Source organism: Anolis sagrei, chromosome 2 (genome assembly GCF_037176765.1).
Source record: "Anolis sagrei isolate rAnoSag1 chromosome 2, rAnoSag1.mat, whole genome shotgun sequence".
NCBI classification, from domain to species: Eukaryota; Metazoa; Chordata; class Lepidosauria; order Squamata; family Dactyloidae; genus Anolis; species Anolis sagrei.
Window position 1 is genome coordinate 136,400,096 of NC_090022.1, and position 19,089 is coordinate 136,419,184.

General features: G+C 39.1%; 1 protein-coding gene across 1 annotated transcript; it reads right to left on the reverse strand.

The window, feature by feature from the left end:
* Positions 1–643: 643 nt before the first annotated feature.
* LOC137096079 (keratin, type II cytoskeletal 5-like) lies at positions 644–14,619 on the reverse strand. The gene is made up of 9 exons (XM_067463875.1): positions 13,882–14,619; positions 12,134–12,348; positions 10,170–10,230; positions 9,623–9,718; positions 7,213–7,377; positions 6,430–6,555; positions 4,170–4,390; positions 2,372–2,403; positions 644–2,252 (listed from the first exon to the last, which is right to left on the reverse strand). The coding sequence occupies exons 1-9, from the start codon at positions 14,500–14,502 to the stop codon at positions 1,906–1,908; spliced, it is 1,884 nt and encodes a 627-aa protein (XP_067319976.1). The 5' UTR covers positions 14,503–14,619; the 3' UTR covers positions 644–1,905.
* Between the last annotated feature and the right edge of the window lie 4,470 nt (positions 14,620–19,089).

Sequence of the window (19,089 nt, forward strand, 5' to 3'; positions counted from 1 at the left end):
ATGATTCTGTGTGTGAAAGGGAGATCCCATGAGACATGAGACATACTTTTACTCCCACCACCCTCAAATGTCTTTACTAATTCTCTGTATGGGGCAAGGCATGGATTAAAATTTGTTGGCAGAGCACATGCTTCATGAATGGGAGATCCTGTCATCAGTCCTTGGCATGTCCAGTTAAAAGTTTAAGCAGCAGGTAGTGGAGTTTCTTCCCAAGACCTCCAAAAATGTATTGTTCTGTGGCTACAAGTTGTTTCAATTTATGATGACCCTGAAATGAGATTACCATGGGGTTTTCTGGGACGGAGAGTGTGTAGGTCTCCCAGTGGGTTTCCATGACTGAGTGGGAAATCAAACATGTGTCCAGAGTCGTAATCAAATCCTCAAACCAGTATGCTCTGTGACTGTGGGGTAAAGTGCTCCACATACCTGAGGAACTCAGACTAGTTTAAGGATATCAAAGAATCTGTGGGAAACAGAGGGAGAAGCGGAAGGAGCAGTAGGAAAGGCTGACAGACTGCCATACTCTAATGTCTGCAACCTGAGGTGATTGCCTCATTGTAAATAGGGAAAATCAATCCTGAAACTAGCAAACACACACCAGATTTATGCTTTTCAGAAGAGGGAGAAACAAGAAGACAACAAATTTAAAAAGACAATTGCTCTTTATTTGTCATGCAGCCTTAGCCATGAGAATCAAGCAATAGAATTCAGTGTTACAGTTCACAAAATAGCAACAGCAAAAGCAATCACCTTTTCCAATGGTGCTTACACTTCAAAGAAAGGAATCAAAGATGTTGTGTAGTAAAAAAAAAACTGGGGCTGGAGCGTGTTGGAACACAGGGTGGGAACAGATCTTATCACAAGTGTCTCCAAATTGTTTTCTTTTGGCAAGAGCTGGTACTTTCATGGTTCATTAGCACTGTAACTGTCTCTTGTTTGAAATTACAAAGAACATGTTCAAACAGGTGAAAAGATCTTCAGAAAGCATGTTCTGAGTGAAACAAATCCCTGCAGTCTGCTTGCCAACCCAAATCCTCCATCACGTTTACCATAGTTGTCTGTCCAAGTGTACTGCTAAAAGCAGAAGATATTACTAAGTGCATTCTGAAGTCCCATTGGCAGGCAAAGGAACCAAATATACATTTAAAGTTGATAATGTGCTAAATTGATTATGGATTTCTTGTTGTTGCCCAGAACTAGAGGGACAGACAAGTTAGACCCTCTCTTGAGTGAAACCAGGTTATTGATAAGTTGAACCAATCATGTAGCCTTTAGCTGGTTCTCAGAAACTAGTAGAGTACACTAGTAGAAACAGATTACACATTCTAGTGGACAATTTGTGCTTCATTAGAGAGATCTAGAATCGTATGAGTGGCACATAAGTTTGTTGAAATAGGTAAATCCCATGATTTCATTACAGAATGTCTGATGTGACTCTGGAGCTGATCTACATGATGCACTGGCATTGCATTCTAACAAAATATTTGTGTGAATTTATATCATATCATGTATCAGAACCTATTTCATATACTCACGACCCACTCCATTCCCAGTGCTGTACAAAGCAAATCTCTTTTGCTTAAATGAGACTTTTCCTCTAAGAGGTCTACATATGGTTCACTTGATAATGTGGCTTCACCCCTCTGCATATCAAGCTAAGATCCACTTGCTACAGCTGATTCATTTACAGAAACCCCTTTTTCTGCAGGTAGAAGGATGAACACTAGACTGGGACAGCAATGCTGGAGCTCGTTACAAATATGTGGATCCAGGTTGAAGCCAAACGCATGTGGAAAAGGTGAAAAGTATCAGAGGGGAAAGCTTTGCTGAGTTATTTACACCATGGGTTGAAGAACTTCTACTGGGAAATTGCCATACCAACAGACACTCAGGACAGGACAAGGTTTAATAGGCCATTTTCTTAGTTGAAGTGGTCTTAGATACAATTTTCACACTAGAGCTTCCTCCTCCACCACCACCACCACTTGAGACGCGCCCTCCTCCAGAACTGTAACCACTACCACCTCCCAGACTGACCCCAGAGCTAAACCCACTCCCGCCACCAAAGCCACTGCCACCACCAATGGAGTAGCTGCTGCCACCGCCTCCGAGTCCAAATCCTCCTCCGGATCCTCCTCCAGAGCCTCCTCCAAATCCGGATCCTCCTCCGCCTAAGGCTAAACCGTGTCCGCCGCCTCCCAGAGCAAAACCACTTCCTCCATAGCCAGTGCTGCTGCTACTGCTGACCACAGCTGTGGAAAAAGTCATTTTAAACATTAGTGAAGTTCTATTTGTCACTTCAAAATAGCAATCACGTTCAGAACCTCTTTTTAAAAAATCCCAAACATGTATAAATAGAGGCATTACTTACTATAGCCCACATTTCCAACACCTTCTGCCAGCCTAGGAGTAAGAAAGAAGAAGAAATTAATATAATAGGTATACATCTTATTCTTCATTCCAGCTAAGGAGTATGCCTGTCTCTCTGTGTGTGTGTTAAGATAATGATGGAAGCAGGTTTGGGAATGGTGAGCCAGAGGACACAGAGTGAGAATTGGACTAAATAAAGTGAATTAAAACAACCATCAGGAATGGGTTGATTTTCTGGGTATTTAAAATGAGATAGTGAATTTGCTCTTTACAGAAATTCTGTGCTGCCTACCTCCCACTATGCTTAGCTTTACTACATTAGTAAATCTGGATATTGCAATCTTAATGAGATCCAGTGTGGTATAGTAGTTCAAACATTGGACTATGACTCTAGAGCAGTGGTTCTCAACCTGTGGGTCCCCAGATGTTTTGGCCTCCAATTCCCAGAAATCCTAACAGCTGGTAAACTGGCTGGGATTTCTGAGAGTTGTAGGTCAAAACACCTTTGGACCCAAAGGTTGAGAACCACTGCTCTAGGAGACAGTATCAAATACCTGCTGATCCATGAAAGTCCATTGGATTACCTCAGTCAAATGACACGTTTTTAGCCTCCAAGATAGGCAAGGGCAAACCCCCTCTGTAAAATCTTGTCAAGAAAATCCCATGATACTTTTGCCTTAGCGTCACCCTAACACATGGGAAGAACAATAATTATTAAATAAAATAAAATATCTAAGTCTGCAATTATGTTTCCCTTCAACCTGGGTGAGCACAGCCTTTTGAACTTACTGCTTGGGGAAGTAAAAAGGGATATCATTTATATGGTATATAATTAAACAAATTACAGCAAAGAATTATTAGGGGGAATAATGAGGAGAGAGAAAAAGCAGAAGGAAAAAGATGCTGAAGCTTGTGGCAAAGTTTAAATGCATTCATGGATTATGCATTTTAAAAAATCCTTTTTTTTTCTTCCAATTTAATGCCATCACTTTCCAGCATCTCTGAAAAAAATCTGTGCATTTGAGTATAATACTTTAGAAATATGGTATTTCTATGAATGCTTGTCAGCAGGCCCTTCCACACAGCCATATAACCCAGAATATCAAGGCAGATAATCCACAATATCTGCTTTGAATTGGGTTATCTGAGTCCACAGTGCCATATAATCCAATTCTATGTGGATTTTATGCAGCTGTGTGGAATGGGCCAGCAATTCTGCCCTAGAGTACACTGCTGAGGATAAGATTTTTCCATTTAATGCAACAAAACATGAGTTTCTTTAAACAGAACATCATAGAAACATGATGTTGTTCTGGTTTGCCAGGAACTTTATTGCCATTCCAGACACATCTGTCAATGTCCCTTTCAGGATGAAAGCTTCCTGGCCCAGACAATCAAAGGGCAAAATCCTCAACTGACTTTTTTTAGGAAGAAAAAAAAAGGCAGAAAATGCTTTGGGAAACATGGAAATGTTATAAACTGAAGGCGATGATGTTTGAACCATACACCCCCTGGTAAAATGTTAAATTATAAGGAAGGGTAATTGTACCAAGACCAACAAAAAGAACAATCTGAAAGTAGCATTGAACAATTATTTGTTCCTGAATTTTGCCTGCAGAGAAGTGAATTTACAAAGACCTGATGTTATGAAAAAAAAATGAAGATACATTCTGCTTTTCTTGTATGGCAAGGCATGAAAGATGTTACCAGGGTTTAGATAAAACCTATAAAAGAACTGAACCATTACTTCATCAGTGACTAAGGCCATTTTGCGAGAGCTTCCTTCCACTGCTGCCTACCTGGTTTCCTCTCCTTCCAGCAGCTTCCTGTAGGTGGCAATTTCAATATCCAAGGACAATTTGACGTTCATCAGCTCCTGGTATTCCTTGAGTTGCCGAGCGAGGTCCTGCTTTGTTCTCTGCAGGGCTTCCTCCAGTTCGCTCAGTTTGTGCTTGGCATCCTTGAGGGCCATCTCCCCACGATCCTCAGCCTCAGCAATGCCTGCCTGAAGATTGGCACACTGCAAAGGAGGGAAAAGGTCAATTCTTCTTGTTGCGGTGATTTCAATACACTCTAGATCTGGGCTTCAGAAAGGGCTCTGTGACTGAAAAAGTTTGGGAACCCCTGCTCTAGATATTACAACCAAAGATCAGTTGTTATGAAAGTTTTTGTTCAAAACATCAGAAGGGTGCCATATTACACAAAAGGTGGGGAAACCTTTCTCATCCATAAACCAGGAAAAAATGAAACATTTCAAGAGCTAACTAAAAAAGGTTTTAGCCATTTATCGGTATTGTCCAAGCAAATATTTTCCTGGCCTAGAAAACACTGATGCTTTTTTGCTCCATTGTTCCCTTTAGTGCACCAGTGAAAGCAATAAGTGAGTTTTATACAGTTCCCAAATTATGTTCTTCTTCAGCTCTGGGGATTAGTTTCAAAGTGATTTGTCAGGAAAACTCCCTCATGAGATTTCTTACCATGGGATCTTGTGGATGCTTCAGAAAAAAAATACTCCTTCCAAATCACTAATCATTTAAAAGGTCACAAAGTTTCAATGCAAGCTTTGACCCCAAATCTCCATATGGAATCAAGATATTTTAAACAACTGGTGCCATTTGCAAAGTCACTGATGCTGGATATGCATTTGTATCTGCATTCAGACAGGTAATATATGTATATATATGCAAAGGTTGCAACATTTTGTACCTTCACATGGGCCTGGATGAGTCCATTGCCCCATTTATGTGGGTTGCTCAGTTTTCCTATTTATGGCAGTATAAAGAATAGAGCAGAGGTAAAACTGCACCAAACTGATTGAGTGAAGTAGGATTTTGAGCTTTTAATAAATGCATCTATTTAATTCATGCCAGGACAAGACCCCCCCCCCCCCCCCCAATTGTGCACAAAATGCAGTATAATTGCCAGACACATTGATTCTAACTAGATACACAGACATCTACACATTTATGGGTATGTAACAAATAATTCCAAATAAAAAGCAGTGTTTGCACCCTCATCCTCATTTTGTTTATAAATATTGGGGGGGGGGTGTCCTATTTTGAAATGATTTTGAGAACCTAGACCACTGTGGCTGGTCTTCTCATGTGAATTTTGGGGGAGATTGGGGGTAAAACCCTTTTATATTTCATCAGACTATCTGTGTGTCTAGGGAAAGGTGAAGAAAGAGATTTCTGATCTTATTTGCTGTGTTTCAGTGATACTACAAAGATAACAATTGTGGTTTATTCAACTCATTTACATTTGATGCCCCACAGCATTTTTATTTTTTTTGCAGTGAGAACTATATTATCTGTGACATTACTAGCATGGTGGTGGAGATATTAACACTTGCTTACATTTTGCATATATAAAAAGAAATAGAAGCAAACTTAATGGAACTAAATATTCTACAACGCAATGATTGTCCAATCCTACCCTGTTTCTGTATTGTTTCTAATAATATTAAGCACAATTATTATTTCAATGTTCAAAGAGCAGATTCAAGGAACCCAAAAGTGGCCATTCTGTACCTTTTTCCTATCAAGGAGAAAAGGAGAAAGAAAGGGTGATATTGTTTACAATACCTGAAAGAAGATGAGAGAAGAATTCCCTTGAATGATAAAAGAAATGACTAATTTTGGTTATGTGAAGTAGGGGAGGATATCACTTATTAGCTTTAATGGAAAATGGTTGAAATAGTTTATGTACAAGGCACTGCAGTGGATCTAACATCGCGGTCCTCTGTTTCAAGGTCTTTATTGAAAGAATAGATACAGTCAACAGAATCAAGTACTAATTCTCACTCCCAACTGAACCACATGTATGAAGTGATGGGAAAAGTGGGTTTAGTGATATATTTAATTGTTTCTTCCTGATAGACACATTTCCTACATAAATAAACCAAGCACACCAGGGAAAGAGGATTCAACATAGCATTACTCCTGATGTGATTTTCCATTATTTTAATCTTGTTGAAAGATCCATTGACTCTCCCATCACAAAGAGTCAACACTGGTATATTTGTTAGCTAGACAATTGCAAGGCACATCCAAACCTCACCTGTTTCTTCAAGGAATCTATTTCACTACGCAACCTCTGGATCATCCGGTTGAGCTCAGCAATTTCTGTTTTTGTGTTGCGCAGGTCATCACCATGACGCCCAGCGGAGACCTGCAGCTCTTCATACTGATATTCAAAAGACAGGGAAGAAGAAAGATATATAATTCCAATCATTATAGGGTGGGTGTGTATTATAGAACAGGTATTATGTATGTATCATGTAAGGTTGTAGTTTCTGTAGGGGAGTAACAATCCCATGTGATACTGACCAAACAGGTAGTTTTACCTTGTAACTCTGACAATAGCAACAGCAACTATCTTCCTTCCCGATACTAGCTTTGGGGGCATATGCCACACCCAGATCTCAATATCCCTTGGCCATTTGAGGCAATTACACTATTCTGCCAAATGGTATGGCCAGCTCTGCAAAGACTTATCTCACTCCATTCTTCAGACCTGTATGTTAACATTTTGGTATGGCCACAGACCACCATATGTATGTCAATTGGTCTCCCCCTTTTTCTTTCTCAGGATGAGATCCTGAAAGCACTAGAATCAAAACGTTTGCATGATGCAGTCCAACAATATTTATGGATTAGGCTTTGGACTAATTTCCTTCCTTATCACCCAAAGTAGCACCTTTAGACAACCTTCCAGGTACTCCTAAGCACAATGGGAAATCCATCACTGGATGGTGGAAGTAGTTGTTGTTCACCACTATTTGGAGGGCAGAAGTTTCTCAATTTTTGCTTCTAGGCCCTTCACCGAGTCACTGTTACTCACCTTGGTTTGATACCATGATTCAGCTTCAGTTCGGCTCTTCTGAGCAATGTCTTCATATTGTGCCTTGACTTCTGCAATGATGCTGTTCAAGTCCAGGCATCTATTGTTGTCCATAGATAACACAACAGAGGTGTCAGATACATGCTGCTGCATCTGTGATAGTTCCTGCACAGAAAAAGAAACATGTGTCATTAAAAATACAGGAAATAACAGAAATATTACAGTTTTGGAGATGCAGTAGATGGTATGTAGGAAAATAAAATCTTCAGTAAATAGCTTTAATATTGGTCTATGGGAGAAAGGGTACTGTTTTGCTTCAAAAGCAACCTTCATCAAAACTCATTATGTTCATTTTTATACAAGGAGTTTTCCTGATCCATAACAAGGAGATTCACAGGAGGAAGCAGTTTTTCACATGGTTCACATGGAGACAACAAAAACATTTCCCCACAATTTGATGCCACTCAAAGACTACTGAATTGGCTGTCTTTTGGTATGCAGCCTTCTCCATACCTTTGATTATTATTATTGCAGTTTAATTAGAAACACATCTGGATCCAGACATTTTCATTTACTTTTACATTTGAAGGTCAACCTAACAGAAATTGTACCAGTTTAATTAACAATAAAATAAAATAAAATACATGAACAAACCATAGCCTTTAAGATGCAGACTATGCACTTCATTCTTGCCAAAACTCAAATTGAAGTCTGGAAGTCTGGAAGTTTTGGAGGGAGCGGAGAACGGGAAGAAGCAAGAGAGTCATCTCCTCTTCCTTTGAGTTTCTATAATTTTGTGCTTCAATATTTCAGATGTTGCCGCATTGAAATAAGTTCAATTACTGTTTGAATTCTCCGGCCTTAACCATTGCTTAAAGTGTGATTTGAAAGAAACAGACACAGGGTTCATATCCTTGTTGGGTCTTATAAAAAGATAAATCAGGGGGGAAAGCATTGTTGGTTTTATGCAACCATGTGATTGTTGTTCAATATTTTTGCTATGACTATTGTCAATTTCATTTATATACCATCTGTCCTCAGGAATAGCTCTCTTTTCTCCCACTTCACAACAACCCTGGTCACCCAGTGAGTTGTTAGTAGCTTTGTGGACACTAGAACCTTGCTCTTTCATCTCCTAGTCCAGAATCTTAGCTGCTACATGAAACTGACTCGAGTTGCTGATGCTCTGACTACTCTCAAACAGAATTGAATGCATGCAATCACTTTAATGTGTTTCCTAATTCAAGTGATTAATATAACTGGGAGAGGCTGCCAAAGAAAAAGGTGGATTTTCCATTTCTTTTTAGCATCAAGTCTAGACAGGTTCCCAAAGGAGAAGCATTATTCAACAATTTATCTGTCTTGATCCAGTAATAATAGCTGGAGGAAACTCCACATGGGTTGCACAAGATGTGATAATTGATGCCACTAAGTCTGTGCTTGCTTTAACATCTATTCATCATTGCAGATATATTAGCAGAGGTGGGTAGATACAAAAAAAAAATCCCAAATATCCCCACACATATACCTGTGATGTGAAATTTTCTACGCTGGAACATGTTTCAACACAATAATATCATTGAAAGCCTTGGGGGCTTCCCAGCCCTTTCCTCTTTCCCTTTGACATTGTCAGAAAACATTTTTTCCCATTTTAAACTGCATTTTTTTATATTGTGAAAGGTGCAATACTGGTAACTTGCAGTGATTTTAGTTGTCATTCAAGTTTGGAAGGCGTCAGGGAGACACGGCTATATAGTTTCAAGATGAAGTCTGCAAATCTGAACATGTATGAACTTCGAGAAGGTTTGGTTGAAATCAGTGGAGAAAAGGCTGTCAAATCTTATCAACGTAATCTTAAATTATAAATGCATTAACAGTAGTTGAACTGATTTAAAAATTATAGTTCTGGATTTTCAAGGCAAACGGGTAAGTAAAGATAAAGGTTTTCCCTTGATATTAAGTCTAGTTGTGCCTGACTTTGGGGGTTGGTGCTCATCTTCATTTCTAAGCCGAAGAGCCAGTTTTGTCCATAGACACCCCCAAGGTCATGTGGCCGGCATGACTGCATGGTTGGCAGAAGCTGGGGCTAACAGCAGGAGCTCACCACGCTCCCCAGATTTGAACCTGAGACCTTTCTGTCAACAAGTTCATCAGCTCAGTGGTTTAATCCACTGTGCCACCAAGTGAATACCTTTGGAATTTCCCCTTCCCATATAGTACTAGCTTTTTTGTTTGTTTGATACAATTTATTTTAAGGAAGTCTGCCTTTGCTATAAGTATGAGATTAAGAGAGTATGACTTGTACAAAATCATTTAGTGAATTTCCATTACTGAATGAGCCCTGTCCTATAAAGAATGACAATTCAGCAAGGTCAAATAAAATGTAACATTTCCAAGGGAAGATACATACCGCATCATACAGTGCTTTCAGGAACTCGCATTCATCATTCAGGCACTCCTGTTTGCTAGCCAGTTCAATCTTGTTCATATAGGCACCATCAACATCCTGCAAAAAACATGGGGAAAGTAAGCTTGATTTGTGTGAGTCTGTGTTGTTTCTCAGTGGGAGAAATCTATGGCATTTATCATTGTATTTTGAAATATATTAGCCAGTTGTATTTTAAAATAATGTGGAAAATTCAACATGTTTTAAACAATTTCAGAGGACCTAATATTGTAGGGACTGGCTGTTGTCCTTTATTTCTGATTAGGATTGACTGGACCCAATCAGCAGTGATTGATTCCTAGCAGAACTTACTCAGGGGATGTTAAAAATATTCAGCTTCAGTTAACATAAACATATGAAAATTTTTCGGTAATGTAATATGTTAGAGATCCTAAAGGGTACTGGTCTGTTAGAAAGTATTGTTCTGAACTAAGAGAAGACCACTACTTTTACTTGGTACACAGCTTATTGTATTCATATTATTTCTTTTGTTATTTTAAAGATAAGTTACCTTCTTAAGCACCACAAATTCATTTTCTGAACCTGTACGCTTGTTGATTTCATCTTCATATCTGTAAGGGCAACAGAAAAAAAAGATGGCATTAGTGATTTTTAATATGAAATCTTAATGTAGGAAGCCAAGCCAAGACTTATATAAAGGACATTTAGACCATAGTGATTGACTGTTGAATTATTTTTTAGAAGATCAACCTGCCTTGATTTTTTTAGGTTATAAACCTTTCTAAAAGCACCATATGTGCAGCGCATTGATTTCAATGGATTTCCAGTGTGTGCAGAAAATTTATAGGAATAAAGTTTTCACAGGCAAATAGAATCAATGTGTGGTACTGTTTTTAAATTTCCTCTGTGTTAAACTTTCTCTTGCACATCTGCAGTGATATCATGGGAAATAGGTCTGCCTGCAATTTAGCACAAAACTATTTCTCAACTGGATGTCAAACTTTTTCTTCAGCTATGGGTTGCAGAGTGATCGGTCCTCCTGCCCTATGGAGTATGAAGGTTAAAATGATAAACAGTGCTTATATATGAAGCTGTATATAAAGACAGATCATCCTTTAATGTTATACATTTGGAAGGCAGGTCTAAAGGACAAATTTTAACAGGATTAATAACCATTTATGATGGATTCGTGTGAACTTTATCTACTGAGATGAGCAGAGCAGGAGAAATGATAATAATCAATTATTTCACTAAACTAACACGGTTACCAATATGATTAAGACTAGAATACAACTTGCTTGATGGCTTTGTTGTTTGACTATATGCCTGCATGTGGACTGGCTTGATAAATTTGGTGATTTCAAGGGATATATTTCCCGAGGAGTCACATGTCTGGTTTTGGAACAATACTGAAAAGTGTCTTACAATGTTTCAGGCATACATCAATAATTTTTAAAGTATTTAAAGGAATTCTGACCTTATAGCTAAGACTGGGTTAAATGAATAAAACAACACATATCTACTAGATATATAAGCATCAAACACACATATCTGTGAGGCAGGATTAGCTGCTTTTCTCCATTCGGATATATATAGAATGTTTGTTGTATGAAACTGCATGTGTGCAAATATCTATGTGCATCATCTGTAGCATTATCTGATATAATCCATGTTCCTTTGCCTTGGTTTCACAAGAGACCCATGTTACCATAAAGGCATCCTTTTTATGAAATATCATGACTTAGGGCCAAATTGGCTATCTAGTAGGCAAGGTGTGGCTAACATCAATTGGAGAAAGACTTAAAAGATTTGGGCATGGCAAGAAGATATGGTGGTGCCAGGATTTATGATGATTCATTTTGCCCTCTGGCAAATGAAATTTAAAACAGGAATATGTCTGGCATGGATAGAAAAGATAGTATCAAAAAAGATATCTCATCCATGTAACCACTGCCAAGTTTTTGATCAGCAAAAACTTTGTGGGGGGGATGGGTGTTTGGTTAATCAAAATGGGGAAGGGGGAAGGATTGCAGATAAGATTTATGAGCCAGTGAAATAGCCAATCATCTTGAACAAATATATTAGTGGTGTGTGGACTCTTAAGTTATGCCTTTGTAGTATTGTCTTGATCCAATCAAGTAGAGCAACATTTACATTTCAAATAGTCCAGAAAAAAGAAGAAATATAGTTTGTTATCATACCTCTCCCAGTTATGCCAGATGGAATGCTGCTTAATTTTCTCTGAGAAATAACTTGTGTACATTTTGCCCATAGGTTACTTCAAAGTGAGCAAAAGGTATCAACCTTCAGGTTCTTACCAATCTAAGGATGCAATCTCATTTTAACTTATTTGAGGATAAACCCCCTTGAACTAAATGGAGTCATCTGCAGAATAAAATCTCACATAAATGGGCAACACATCATCCAGCAAAAACTGTTGACCTTACTGCTTTCTGCCAATTTGTTATACAGAATACCTCTGTTCACCTGGCTATGGAATTGAAATATTCTTACTTGTTCTTATAGTCTTCAACCATATCTTGCATATTCCTCAATTCTGAATCCAACCTTCCCCGTTCATTTGTCAGGGAATCGAGCTGCCTCTTCAGGTTTGTGATGTACATATCAAAAAGGGGATCAATGTTGCATTGTCGGGTAGTTGTCCCTTGCTGTTGCAAAAGATCCCATTTGGTTTCAAGGACTTTGTTTTGCTGTTCCAAGAACCGGACCTGCAAGGTAAAGTAGGCAAGCAGTTGAAATGCTTTGCATGTTACAAACAACCCACAAGTCCACTGGAAAGAAAAAAAGATGAATTGTCCATGAAGCAGAAATAGAGGTGGTCCTCATTTGTTTGGAAAAGTCTTTAGTGTACCCCAGTGAGCCTTCCTTTCTTATCTCCAACTGAAGCAGCCTAAATATTCTGGAACTTACTTTTCTTGGCCTTTCCTACCATCTTTTATGTTTCTTCCCTATAATCTAAGCTCTTTGAAGCAGAGAGTTATCTTGGTAATGTATTCAAAATGCTGCCAGTTATGATCTTAAAAAGGACTGAGGAGTTTTTGACTTTCAAGATGATATTGGACTTTCAAGTTGCTGCTATTCCTGCCTCTTATTTATTCAAGAACACAGGGAGGGCACATGTCTGCTATCCCTAGATATAAGAAAGGAAGCAAGTGAATTGAAGAAAAGAAGACAAGGATGGAGATAAGAAATCAGAGGCAGAAATATTCAAGACAACTATAACAACTGGCAAGAAATTACTGCATCTGCCCAGGGAACACATGCTGAGCATGCACACACTGATATCATTTAATGGAGAGTTGAATAGACTAGAATTCTTTAGCAAGGGGTGGCTGTTTCAAGAAATATGTGGACACGTTTATTGGCACATCTTTTTTTAAAAGGTTGGTGGGGTTCTATGTTAGCCATTATATTTTTGTTCAGCCAATTCTTCAAAATGCTGTCATGATGACATCACACTGGTACCTTGTGGAATACAAAGTGTGTTGTGTTGCAATGCAAAATGATTGTGAATTCATTCAAAGGATGAAAGAAACCATATTTGTTTCATAGACTCATTTACAAAAATAAATGTCAGCCTGTAGTATGGATGGACTGAAAATTTAGTTTTCATGTATTTTCCTCATGCATTTAATTTAATCGCACAAATAGGATGTAGACACCATTATCAGTGTTGAGTGTATTAAAGCAAATCCCTTGTGCCATCTGTTTCTGAAAATAATATTTTGGACCATATTTGATCTCAGGATTTTCCCCTTTCCCTCTATCTTTATGGATTTCAAGCAAATGAGTAAAGTCTAAGTACACAGTCATAACAGGTTTTATTACTGTTAAGGCTAATGAAGCAATCAAGCTATAATAGGCTTCTCTTTATCTATTTGGCCACATCGCATTTTCAAATGGATCTGGAAGTGCATTTTGTCACTTAGCTGACCTTTTTACACACATTTTTCTAGGACATTACATAGCTATCCCTACTATAAATAGTGACATTGACAATTCAGATATACTCAGTGACTTTGGAGAGTTAGAGGCGTAGTTGTCCATCCTTATGTATGTGACTGATTTAAGGCATGAAGTCATAGATGAGCAATCACCTTTCCCTATGCTTTAATTATCTCAATAAATGACAATGCTGGCAGCAAGAACAGGTGTAAGATATTCATTCACAATAGACTTGGTGCCTCAGAAGTACATATTAACAGAATTCGTGAAGATATTAATCAAAAGTATTGACTTACCTTGTCAATAAAGGAGGCAAATTTGTTGTTGAGAGTCTTGATCTGTTCCCTTTCATTTGTGCGCACTCTTTGGATTTCTGGGTCAATTTCAAGTTTCAGGGGTTGTAGGAGGTGCTGATTGATGGTCACCTCCTGTATCCCACCGGGTGGGCAAACTGGAAATCCAGGTCCACCTCTTCCACCAAAACCTGGACCACCTACCACAAAGCCAGCACCAGGTCCTCCATACCCAGGCCCACCAAAACCCAAGCCTCCACCACCGCCGCCACCACCAAGGCCAACACCAAACCCAAAACCTCCTGCTCCACCACCAGCACCATATCCTCCACCACCAGCACCAAATCCTCCACCACCACCAAAGCCAGATCGGTAGCCTCCACCAATGCTACTATAGGAGATCCGCTTGTTTCCACCCAAGTTGTAGAGACTTCGGCTACCAAATCCACCGCCGAGCCCATAGCCGCCACCACCACCTCCAGCTCTTCCTCCTCCAACCCGAGACACAGAGTAGGAGCTGAAACTTGATCTCCCACCGCCACCACCGCCGCCAACAATCGCAGAACCAGAGGTGAAGCCTCTGCTTCCTCCTCCAGTGGATGCTCGATAGGATATACGACTCATGATGACTTTGTTCAGAGGGAGAAAGGAAAAGGTGAAGAAAGGTTTTGACTACAAGCGGAGCTGCAGGAAAAGAGCGGAGAATGAAGGCAGGACCCCTCTGATAAAGATGAGCGGGAAACCTCCCCTTTTATTTGTTTGGGAAATAACCTGGCACAGGTTCCAAGGCAATCTGATGTAGTCATATGTTTAATATGCCTTGCAGCAACTTGTTGATGAGACACACCTCCTCCAGTCGACAACGTGGAGCTGGAGAGGTGGGGAAAGGCATTGTCTGCAAGTAACTGCAAACTATCAGTGCAAGCAAGTGAAAATTATCCCCCAGCCCCTTTTTAGCAAGGTATTTCATTAAGGGAGAGGAGGAGGGAAGGAAACGAGATATCAATACTCACAACTCTACATATTTTATAACTAGGATTTCCAAATCTTTTTAAAGGATAGGATAATATTCTTTTGCAAGACCCAATCTGTACAAAAGATGGCAGTATGAATTTGATGACTCCAGCAATAGTCATCTATGGTCTTGCATGACACTGGGCAATGGGAAGAAAGTGTCTTTCAGGACCCCACTACATGTACTGGATTTACCTAAATATGTTGATAAAACTTCATAAAGTGAGACCATGGGTCATGAAGGTTCCTGCAGTAACACATGTATCAACCTTTTATGATGCCTGTGGAAAGCCTGATCTACCTCATTTGCAGCTTGATTTCCCACAATATCTCAATAATATGCTTTACCTTCAACAAGGTACTACACATCAATCTTTGCAATTCCAATGCCATTTGCTCCATAGCAATGTATGAGGTTGAACAAACATGTAATACCATCGCAGTATTGAACATATTACTGTAAGTCCTGCCTATAAACAGCTCTCTGGGATCTTCCCTAGCACCAGTGCCTGAAAGCTGGAGATTCCAAGCACTATACGTTGCATTTTCTGTATATGCTCCATTGGCGTTACCACTGAGCTCATACTAACATAGGTTACTTGCAGGGGTGGCTCAACCCATTACGCAAAGTAAGCATTTGCAGTATAGTTGATTTTGTCCAGGGGTGCTCTTGAGGCTCTTTTGGGGAAAAATAGACCTTGACATATGCGAGTTGTAGTTACTGGGATGTATAGTTCACCTACAATCAAAGAGCATTCTGAACTCCACCAATGATGGAATTGAACCAAATATGGCACACAGAACTCCTACAATGAACAGAAAATATATATCAGTGATTGGTTGGTTGGGGGGGTGCCAAAATACTGTTTGCTTTCTGTTGAAAATTACTGGGGCGGCCTCTGGTTACTTGATTAATTTCATCACTAAGTAGAAGGCTGAATTAAGCTCCCATTTCTCTAAAGCAAATGTTCCATCCACCGTGTTGTCTACTCTAACAGAAAACCACCGAGATTGGTTTTCTTGATAAGTCTCCCTTGGGTTCAGTGGGGTTCACTCCCTAGTAACTGTGCCAGGAATTGCAGTTTCAACATCCCTTATTGATTGGCTGCATCAGCAGACACTTATCGGCGGATTTTCTTAATGATCTTTGCATAAGATTTTGGAATGGTTTTCAAAAGTGGCAGTAGATGCATGCCTCCTAATTATCCTTGTGAAAAATTTTCTCTGAGTGCATGTTTGTTAGGAAGGGTGGAATTAATAAGAGAGCCAAGGAAATTTAGCTTGCGATACTGCATGTTAGGTCTGCAAGAAACAAACAAAAAAAAAACATTCAGGCAGTTCAAACCACATCACTAAGATTGGATTGCCTACACACATGCTTGCACTGAATTTGATGATTATGCCTTTCAATAAAACATCTCTATCTCCGTATTTTGACATAAAACTCAGGGAAGTTTCAGTTCAAGGGTGGAACAGATACCCTCATGATCCTTCCTTCACTGGATAATTAACTAGAAACTAGATCAACATCTATCATTAGTGCTACAAATGCAAATTTCCATCACTGTGCAGGGAGTTAGACTACATCATTTCTAAATTTCAAATTCTCAGTGTCTGTGATTTGATCATCTCTGCTTAATGTCAAACGAAAGTACTTTAAAACCCCTTTATCAATGGCTACTATGCAATCTTCAAATAAGTCATTTGGTACACCATTTTTGCTTTAAGAAAATATATTTGCAGTGAGCTAGGTGAAGTGGTGAAAATGATTTGAACCAAAACTGTACTTTGAAGTTTTTGTCATTGTTTCATCAGTTTTGGAATTGGTCATGCTTTTATTTGTTATTACCTTTATTTTTAATGTTTATGTATGTGTATAGTCTATTTATGTCCCGGCATTGAATGTTTGCCTTTTATATGTTGTGCTCTGCCCTGAGTCCCCTTCGGGGTGAGAAGGGAGGAATATAAATGCTTCAAATAAATACATAAATTTTATTTTAAGATATTGTGGTACTAAAATCTTTTATTGGTTAACAGAGAAATCATGTTACATTTATAATAATAATAGTAATAGTAATAATAATAATAATAATAATAATAATAATAATAATAATAATTCCAGCATCCCCTCCCTGGTATAGTGAAAGACTTCTTTTCAAAAATATATTTCAGATTTCTTATATCTTCCCTTGCAACTTTGTCATATTGAGATGACTCCAGAGCCAACAGCTGGTAAATTTTAATGTAGGTGTCATTAAGTGCAACTTGTGGGCTGTGAGTAATCATTTCATAGGAATGTTTTCCCCAAATGCCTTCCATGTTGATTTTTTATTGCAGTTATACCTGAAGGAAAAACGGGGGTGGGGGTGGGGGAGAGACCCCATTGAACTGGATCCTTGAGTAAATCTATGGTTAGTTCAAGAGCTAGATTCCACATCATCCTATCAATCTTGACTTCCTCCCTTTTTGCCCATAAGATAAGTCCAAGGATATTACATGCTTGCTGGCTAAACAAGTCTCAACTTCATCACCATTTAGATGTGAAACCATCACACCATTCAGTTTCTATGTTCCTGAAGTGGAAGAGCTGGATGTAGCTGACTTAACAGCATCGGCCTGTTTCCCTTAAGCTAACCTCTTTGATTTCATTGCAGTTATGGAGGAGACAAGCAATGCAGTCTGATGACTAGGACTGACAGAAGAACCACCCTGTAGGAGTAGGAATTTGCATAGGCAGACCTGTATAATACAAGCCCAGAGATGGTATCTGATCTGAATGCCTGAAGGGCATTAGCATTGTCCCATTCTTGGAAGCCTTTTCCAAGACTAGGGTGGTTTCTTTTGGATGGTTTCCCCCCTGTTTTCTTTCTAGAGACTTGATAGAACCTGAACCGAAGGAACCAATTTCTTTTCTCACGGCAATCTGAAAAGTCTGATGTTTGCACAATTTGTTTCATATGCAGGCATTCCTGTCCCTATGCACTGCCAATAATGTGATTCATTCACACCCAAGGCTCTTAGAAGAAGATATCTTTGATTGTGTATTAGAAATATTTAGAATGAAACTTCAGCTGCATGGGCAAGCCTGAGCTGTAGCAAGGAGGTGCTGCAATCTCGGAAGAGCTTATTGGAGAGCTTGTGACTTCTGTGAGCATAAGCAATTTTTGTCACTCTCCAATCATCCATTGGTCCCTTTGGAAAATGCCAATGCAAAAGCTGAAAAAGTGTTAGTGGAATTCAGATTTCACCAACTCATTGGATGCATCCATACTGTCCCATTTCTTTTTGGAACATCTGGGAGGCATTGCTTTTCAATAATTGTTTTGCTCATATTAAAGTCCACATTATCTCCAATTAAAGACTGCAGAGTTTCATGAGCTTAGATTGATCAAGAGAAATAACACACCAGGGCTGAGGAACCTGTGGCCTCCAGATGTTGCTGGACTACTCTTGTTATCTGCCTATGCCAGGTTAGTCAATGGTGAGAAATGATTCCAGTTTCAGTCCAGTAACATCTAAAAGACTGTATACTTTCAGCCTGCAGAAATTGAGTTAATGCTTTGATTCACAATGAAACAGTTGCCCATTTTGATTGACTCAAAGTACAAAAGGTGAACTTCATACCAGAGCCCACTTTCAATTTCTTGGTGGCTCTGGAGCGTATGGAGCATTTCATGAGGGCCGATGCAGTCTAGGGCAATAAACATACGATTATCCTGAACTTGCTTATCCTTGCTTCCTTCATTTCTGCGTTTAATGGGAAAGAATGTCCCATTTCTCTTTGATGTGCAAGAATTCAAACATTTCTGTACAATTTCTAGACATTTCTGGACTCTTTTTCAGAAAATGTATTTTTGCAAAAATGTTGTAACTTTTCTGTCCACAAAATATGATTTGGGCACAATATTTTGATGCAGGTAACTGTTTTCAATCAGCCAACCAGCCAGCCATCATCTCTCTGTCTTTCTATCTATCCTGCTTTTTCACTAAGAGTGCAAGTCAAGAGGGCCAAAATAGCACTCAATGTATTTTGAATAAAATGCACTGTTCCATGAGTGAGCATGATGGACAGAATCAACTATGGCAGAACTGTGTAGCCTTGATCCCTCATTTAGAGGCCATGTAGAGTCTGTGAAAGTCACTCTCACTTATCAGTCAGCATTCCTTGCAGTCAAGAAGGATCTGTTCCCCTATTGA

Coding starts and splice junctions, on each gene's coding strand:
- LOC137096079 (XM_067463875.1), bottom strand. CDS start 14,502: ATGAGTCGTATATCCTATCGAGCATCCACTGGAGGAGGAAGCAGAGGC. Junction 6,556..7,212: donor AATCATGGTATCAAACCAAG/GTGAGTAACAGT, acceptor TTTGAATATCAG/TATGAAGAGCTGCAGGTCTC. Junction 4,391..6,429: donor TAGATTCCTTGAAGAAACAG/GTGAGGTTTGGA, acceptor CCTCCTTTGCAG/TGTGCCAATCTTCAGGCAGG.